The sequence below is a fragment of the Bison bison genome, unplaced genomic scaffold (assembly GCF_000754665.1).
Source record: "Bison bison bison isolate TAMUID 2011002044 unplaced genomic scaffold, Bison_UMD1.0 scf7180017864135, whole genome shotgun sequence".
Taxonomy (NCBI): Eukaryota; Metazoa; Chordata; class Mammalia; order Artiodactyla; family Bovidae; genus Bison; species Bison bison.
In genome coordinates, this window is record NW_011494707.1 from 6,736,166 (window position 1) to 6,744,223 (window position 8,058).

At 48.7% G+C, this 8,058-nt stretch overlaps 1 protein-coding gene across 2 annotated transcripts in view; it reads left to right on the top strand.

Annotated features, from left to right (window-relative positions):
- Window positions 1-8,058, top strand: part of ABCC1 (ATP-binding cassette, sub-family C (CFTR/MRP), member 1) — a 131,144-nt gene that overhangs the window by 70,103 nt on the left and 52,983 nt on the right. For both annotated transcript variants that reach the window (XM_010839896.1, XM_010839897.1), the window contains exon 13: window positions 7,894-8,040. In XM_010839896.1, coding sequence (XP_010838198.1) covers window positions 7,894-8,040 — 147 coding nt within the window. The remainder of the gene's footprint in view (window positions 1-7,893; window positions 8,041-8,058) is intronic.

The following is an 8,058-nucleotide window of genomic DNA, read 5'->3' on the forward strand; positions in this document are numbered from 1 at the left end:
AGCATTGGCATCACCAGGTTGCTTATTAGAAATATAGACTCTGAGGCCTCACCCCAGACTAAGCTAAGACAGATCTAAATTTTAGCAATTTCCCCGCCAGGGGATTTGTATACACATTAAAGTTTGAAAAACATGGGCAAAAAGGTGGAGTAAGCACAGTTTTCTGTATAGGATCACCCAGTGCATAATTTAGGTGTCCTTGGCCGTGTGATCTCTGTGGCAACTGCTCATCTCTGCTGGTGTTGTGCAAGAGTGGCTATGGATGGGACTTGACCGGTGGTCCAGAGGTGAAGACTTCTCCTTCCAAAGAGGGGCACAGGTTCAATCCCTGGTCAGAGAACCGAGATCCCACATGCTGTGGGGTGTGGCCAAAAATTAAAAAAAAAAAAAAAAGGTATGGATGAGACAGAATGAATGGGTATGGCTGTGATCCTATAAAAATTACTGTATAGACACTGAAATTTGAATTTTGTATACTTTACTACGTGTCATGAAATGTTTTTTTGGATCATTTAAAAATTGGGGTTTTTTTAGATCATTTGAAAATGTAAAATCCGTCCTGAGTTCATGGGCTGAGACATAACCAGCTGAGTCTTGGCTTAGAGGAGTGGAATGTTTCTCTGAGAGTCAGGACCCCTGCTGAATTCTCCTGCCAGCTCACGGAGTACCTTCAGCCGGTCGTTTTACCTCCCTGCCTCTGGATCTTTGAGCAGGAGAGATGAAGGGGTTGGAGCTTTTCTGGTGGCTCAGTAGTAAAGAATCTGCCTGCAATGCAGGAGACACATGTTGGATCTTTAGGCTAGGAAGATCTCTTAGAGGAGGAAATGGCAACCCACTCCAGTGTTCTTGCCTAGGAATCCCCATGGACAGAGGAGCCTGGCAGGCTACAGTCCATGGGGTCGCAAAGAGTGGGACATGACTGACCATGAGCGTTTGGCTTGACTTGGCTTTGATAAAGGGATTGGGCCCCAGGGCTCTGCGTGCGGCCTTGCCCTCTGCAGGCCCCTTGCCTCAGCCGACACCCCTGGACAGTCATGGTGCTCCCTCCCACTGAATTATGCTCAAGCAGTCCTCCAGGCGAATGAACACTGCCAGTGGACTGGAGTTGGCCCAAGCAGCAAGGTCACTTAGCTATTCTGGGACTCTGTGTTCCCTAAGATCCCCTCTGGCTCAAACTCTCCCACATTCCAGGCTGGAAGGGTCTGCTATCTCATTCTTTTCACACTCCAGCCTCCCCAGCCTTCCCCAGGTCCTTAGTGACTCTCTTTTTTTTGTTAAAAGTAAAAAATACAATACTGCATGGTAGTTAACAGGGGTTGTTCTTATTTTCTTCCAACTGTTCAATCCCGCCAGGATCCTCTGTCCATGGCTGGAGTGGGTTGCCATTTCCTTCTTCAGGGGATCTTCCCAACCCAGGGATCGAACCTGCATCTCCTGCATCAAAAGCAGATTCTTTACTGTCTGAGCCACCTCCTGGAGGCTCGACTGTTCAATAGTCTCTATGCATTAAATACAACTGTTAAATAGTCCTTACTGTGTATATGATGCATTTTATTTTAAAAACAGAAAGTAATGCATTCATGTGGTGAAGATAGTTAAAGCTGTTCCAAAGAGTCTGCAGGGGAGCTTCTCAACTCCAGCACTGCTGACATTTGGGGCCGAATAATTCGTTGTTTCTTTGTGGGGAGCTGTCCTGTGCACTGTAGGCTGTTGAGCGGCATCCCTGGCCTTTCCCCACTAGATGCCAAGTGGTACCTCTCCCCCCATCTCCCCAATTATGATGATCAAAATATCCCCAGGTGAGAAGCCCGTGTCTGCAGTGAAAGGCACTGCTGTTGCCTCCACAGGCCCCCATCGCCCAGCTTCCTTGTCCATACCAGTTTCTTCTGTGTGTTTACGGAAAGAGCCTGCATGTATACCAGCATAACATTGACTAAATACAGTAAATGTACTTAAACTGCTACATCTATTTTATTTACTTTCATACTCATGATAGCAAATCACACAGAAATCCAAGATGTTTGAATTCCTTTTTTTTTCTTTTTTATAAATAGGCAAAGATCTGAAGTCAGAGGGGTCATCTGAGTTGTGTTATGCTTAGGAAGAAAGGATCTTTCCCCATAACCCTTTGCTCTGCACGTCAGATCCTGTGACAAAACCTGGCCATTTCTAGCTAGTCACCCAAACTGCCAACTGTTTAAATAATCATTTCCTGCCCTGGTCTCCCTTAGGAAAGCACAGCAGGAGTTGCTTAAAAAGTATGACTGGCTTTTCTTGACCTTCAATTTGCCATTCAGATTTGGGGTGATGGTGGACTTCCAGAGACAGAGTTAGCTGAGCTGTTTGTCATGAAACAGATGAGCCTGGGAGTCAGTCGGGGACCTTGACCCTGGCTGAGACATCGAAGCCTCTGCCTACATTAGGATAAAATATGTGGCCTCTGGTTCCCTTGGAAGGTATTTGCATGTTCTTTCCACTGGTGGATTCCTGCACTTCAAGGATGATGATGTGTTTACCCACCGGTAGGTATGATGGAAGACAGAGTCCTGAGGAGGTCAGGCAGGAATGGGGATGCCATGTGGCAGGATTGATGGGATTGTTTTTCTGGAATATAGAGCCTGGCATTTATCATGTCCTCATGTCCACCTAATGCACTTTCCTAAAATAGCATCCCCAGGCAGCCGTCAGTATTTAGCATTTGCTATCTTAGAAGGTTTGTGAGCTTCTTGTCATCTCTGTGCCTTGTATGTCCCTGCTTTAGAATAATTACCCTTCTATATGCTGATTACCTGCTGTGCAGTTCTCCACTGACCAGAACATGCATGGCTCTTGTCTTTTATTGCTTGTATCCCTGAAACACAGTGTGTGCTAAATTGCTTTAGTCGTGTCTGACTCTTTGCAGGTAGCCCACCAGGCCCCACTGTCCATGGGATTTTCCAGGCAAGAATACTGGAGTGGGTTGCCATTTCCTTCTCCAGGGGATCTTCCTGACCCAGGGATCAAATCTGCATCTCTTAAGTCTCCTGCATTGCCAGGAGGATTCCTTACCAGTAGCACAACCTGGGAAGCCCCTGAAATATAGTGGACTCAGCAAATAGTACCCACTCGTTAAGTGTATATAGAATGACTGACTAAATGAATAGACTGAAGATTTGGATAAACTGTATTAGTTAGGAACCGTCTTGCAAGTGGCAGAAACCTAACTTAGATCCACTCAAGTAAAATAAAAAGAAGGGAGATTTTTGAGTCACAAAACTGAAAAGTCTAGGAAGGTGATGGTTTTAAGCATGACTGGGGTTTCAGGCATGGCTGGATCCAGGCGCTCCAAAGATAATGTTGGGTATAATTCCTTCCCTGTCTCCTACCTTTGCTTTCTCCATGGTGGTTTCTTTGTCAGATGCAAAGTCAACATGCAGTTACAGTTGATCCTGTCATCTCAGTAACCACAATGAGGAGAGAGCTCCCCTTTTCCCATTAGTTCCCACAGCAAAGCTGTGGGGTTGAGTCTCACTGGTTACGGTTGATTGAGCGCTTGTCCCTGATTCACTGGAGTCAGGGAACAGGGATGCTTGGATTGGCCAGGCCTGGATCATGTGACTTCTGTCAGAGATTAGGCTGTAATGTGGACGTTTGATCTGTGGCTGAACCTCATGGACTGAAGTTGGGGGAGATTCAGCTCCCCAAAGGAAAACTGACGTGTTGTTACAACCAACAATAGTGGACGCCAACCAGGCAGAAGGAGCAGATGTTCTCGTGAAGACACGGCAGGTTTTTAGGGATTGGGCTGGGGTAGTTGGTTCGGTCATTTGCCCCATTTCTCAGTGTGGAGGGAGGCTCTGTTTTCACTCAGAGTGGTCAGTAGTTCTTCCTTGTTTGTGAAGGATTTTCCAAACCTTTGACCCTCACCATTTGTAAGGCTGTGGCAAACCCCCTCCCCAGCCACCTCCACACACTGGCAGACGCCCCTGCTCCAGAGACCCTGGCTTAGTACCTATTTCCCACTCGACTGTGAGTCTCAGGATCTCCAAGCCTGCCTTACACAGTGCCTGGCACACAGAGGGTGCCCAGTTAGTAGTTGATGGATGAATAAATGCCCTCTACTTCCTGGAGAAGCGGACGCTGCAGATCTGATGGGGGCCACTCAATGCGCTCCCCGTGCTGCCAGCAGTCACCCCATCAGTTGGGCCAGTGGAGCTGGGGTATCCTGGTGGTGAGATGCTTGGTTTCTGTGTTGTTGAAGAGACACCCCTGGGTGTGTGCTTTCTTGCAAATCCATCCACCCACTCACCCATCCATCTACTTACCTATCCCACCCATCCACTCACCCACCCACAAACATTTTCTGGGTATCTGCCACGATCCAGGTGCTGTCCCAGGCACTGATGACAGAGCAGTGAATACTACAGACAAAAACCCTCACCCTTGTGGGGTGTTCGTTCATTCATTCTAACTTGGAGAGATAGACTATGCACATAATGAACGCGTAAAGAATATATAGTATGCTAAACTGTCATAAGTGCAATGGGAAAAAAAAAAGGTTCTGGTTAGAGCAACTGTGAGGGCTTACAGTTTTTAAACTGGATGATCACAGGACTTCCCTGGTGGTCCGGTGATTAAGACTCCACGCTTCCACTGCATGGGCCATGGGTTCTGTCCCTGGTTGGGGAACTAGGATCCTGCAGTCTGCGGCCAAAAAAAAAAGAAGATGATCCAAGACTTCACTGAAAAGGCAATACCCGAGTGTTAAGCTGGTGGCAGTCAGGGGCCTGACCTTGAGAAGGAAGACTGAGTGCAGAGGCACTGTGGCAGGTCTGTGTCTGCCTCACAGAGGCCGTGGGGCTGGAACAGAGGGAAGGAGCGGGGAGAGTGGTGGGAGAGGAGGGCAGACAAGTTCAGAGCTGTGTCGTTTACCAATCAGTCAGATTCTGGGGCCTGAGTCAAGACTGTGGCTTCTATAGTGAGTAAAATAGACTGATATTGGAAAGGTGATTTTTTAAAAAATTTTATTTTAATGATAAATAATTCACCACATCTGTGTGTGCAGTTCAGTGGTGTTTATTGTATTCACAGGGCTGGGCAACCATCCCCACTGCCTAGTTCCAGAGCACTTCCATCACCCCAGAAGGAAACCCTGTACTTAGGGGAGTCACTCCCCATCCTCCAGCCCAGGACATCCTCTCATCTACCTCTGTCTCTGTTGCTGTTCAGTTGCTCAGTCGTGTCCAGCTGTTTGCGATCCCATGGACTGTAGCAGACCAGGCTTCCCTGTCCTTCACCATCTCCTAGAGTTTCCTCAAACTCTGTTCATTGAGTCAGTGATGCCATGCAACCATCTCATCCTCTGTCATGCCCTTCTCCTCCTGCCTTCAATCTTTCCCGGCATCAGGGTCTTTTCCAATGAGTTGGACCTTTACATCAGATGACCAAAGTATTGGAGCTTCAGCATCAGCATCAGATATTCAGGGTTGATTTTGATTTGCCTAGTCTGGATATTTCGTTTAAATGGAATCATATATAATGTGTGTGGCTTTCATGTCTGTCTCCTTTCATTTAGGATCATGTTTTCAGGGTTCATCCATGGTGCAGTGGGAGTCAGCACTTCAGTCCTTTTTATGGTTGAATACTGTTCCTCTGTGTGGATCTGGTGGGGGGAGTTTTGACTGAGGAGACTCTCCAGGTAGGAGGCGAGTGTGCCATCAGAACCTGGGGGAGAAGAGCCAACATGTGCAGTCATCCCAGGGATCGGGTGTCTGTGGCTTTTTGAGCACCTAACCTCCCTCTTGGCCACGGATCCTGGAAAATTTCCATGCCTTCCCTCAGGGTCACCTCCCTTGTTAATGTCAGAACCTGCTCTGCTTTCCAGTGCCCTGTTCTTGGAGGTTTGGTTGCCAAGTTGGGTCCGACTCTTGCGAGTCCGTGGACTGTAGCCTGCCAGGTTTCTCTGACCATGGAATTCTCCAGACAAGAATACTGGAGTGGGTTGCCATTTCCTTCTCCAGGGGATCTTCCTGACCTAGGAATCGAACCTAGGTCTCCTGCATTGCAGGCAGATTCTTTACCGACTGGGATCCAGTTTATAGATTCTTTGGAAAAATAGTCCAAGGACTTTGAACTGAGTCCTAAAACAAGAAATAAACAGCCGCCATCTACTGCATTTTACTGTTCCCCAGGCACGGGGTTAAGCACTCTTCACTAGTGCCTGGCTCCTTGCTGCCAAAAGCCCTGTGTGTGCTTATCCTGATTTCCCATTTCATAGATGGAAAAACAGACGCTGTCTACTGCCCAGGGTCACACAGCTGGTAAACAAACAGAGCTTATGGGTTTAATGTTTAAGATATACGACCTTCTAATAGGTAGCAAAGAAATGAGGCAGCTGAGACCCTAAAAATACCCTGGACCTCAGCTGCACCAGAATCTTGGCCACACTGGGATCTCCTGATTGCTGGCCATCTGTCCTGAGCTCAAGAATGAGGTCCCAGGCGGTTTATTTCCCCCCAGGGAAAGCCTTTAATGGCTCTTGGAGCCTGGGCTAACGTGGGGGTGGAGACTTGCACCCATCTGCTGGGTCCAAGGTTTTCCAGATTGCCTTGGTAATGTGTGCAGGTGACCTCCGGGGGATGTTGTTAGCCTCCCGGCAACACCTGGTACTGTGCTGGCCCCAGCAGGAGGTGGGGCCCGGGGAGACACTGTTGATCTTTTCCCGCCTAAACAGTGTGTCCCAGCCCTGGATTATTCGGGGTCTTTCCTTTTTCCTGGTGAGGGAGGGCCTGCTGTCTCAGACAGCTGAACCCAAATTCCCGTTGCCTGGGAGTTGAAATCCCAAGCCTCGCCACAGGACTTAAGGCAAGTCTGATTTTGTGAGGAAGGGAGTAGGCTTCAGAGGACCCTTGGCTGTTTGTTTTTTCTTTTTTTAAAAAACCTACGTTCCTTTTCTGGGGGTGCTCTGAGCTGGAAGGAGCTTTCAGCAGTGGCATGAGTCCTCCACGTCCACCCCATTTCACAGATGAGACAGTGGAGGCTGGTGAGAGGAGGTGACTTGCCTGAGGTCTCAGGGCTCCTGTGTGCTCAGAGTCATTCTAGGCGCTGAGGATACAGCCACATACACAGGTCCCTACCTTTGTGGAGTTTGCATTTCAGTGCAGAAGACAGACCCTCAATATCTGTGATCTTAGAATGTAAGGTAGTGGTAGGTGTTACGAAGAAAAATAAACCAGGATGTAAGGATGGTGCTGGAGAACACTCTTGAGAGTCCCTTGGACAGCAAAGAGATCAAACCAGTCAATCCTAAGGGAAATCAACCCTGAATACTCAGTAGAAGGACTGATGCTGAAGCTCCAGTACTTTGGCCACCTGATGTCAAGAACCAATTCATTGGAAAAGACCCTGGTGCTGGGAAGGATTGAAGGCAGGAGGAGAAGGGGGCAACAGAGGATGCGATCCTTAGGTAGCATCACTGACTCGATGACTGTGAGTTTGAGCGAACTCTGGAAGATAGTGGAGGACAGAGGAGCCTAGTGTGCTGCAGTCCATGGGGCCACAAAGTCAGACACAGCCTGGCAACTAAACAGTAGCAACAAGGATGGAGAGCGGTCGTGGGGCTGTTGTGGGTTGGGCATCCTCCCTGAACAGGGAGGATGGGAAAGTCATTTTGGGCAGAGGGCACTGCACTGACATTGGCTGAGAGGTTTGATCTCTCGTGGTGATGTTGAGGGACCCCTTGAATGCCCGTGCAGTGTCCCGTGGAGAACGGTGGCGGGAATGGCTGGGACTTTGGCTCCTAGCCATTGGTTCATCCAGTTCATTCTCTGGGTGTTAGTGAGTGCCTGCTGTATGCTAGACTTTGAGCATGTGTCACTGCTCTTGTGACTGCGATGCTGACCTGTCTGCTTGCAGGTGGCCCTGTCCACGTTTGCCGTCTACGTGACCGTCGACAAGAACAACATCCTGGATGCCCAGAAGGCCTTCGTGTCCTTGGCCTTGTTCAACATCCTCCGCTTCCCCCTGAATATCCTCCCCATGGTCATCAGCAGCATTGTGCAGGTACAGGCGAGACCGGGG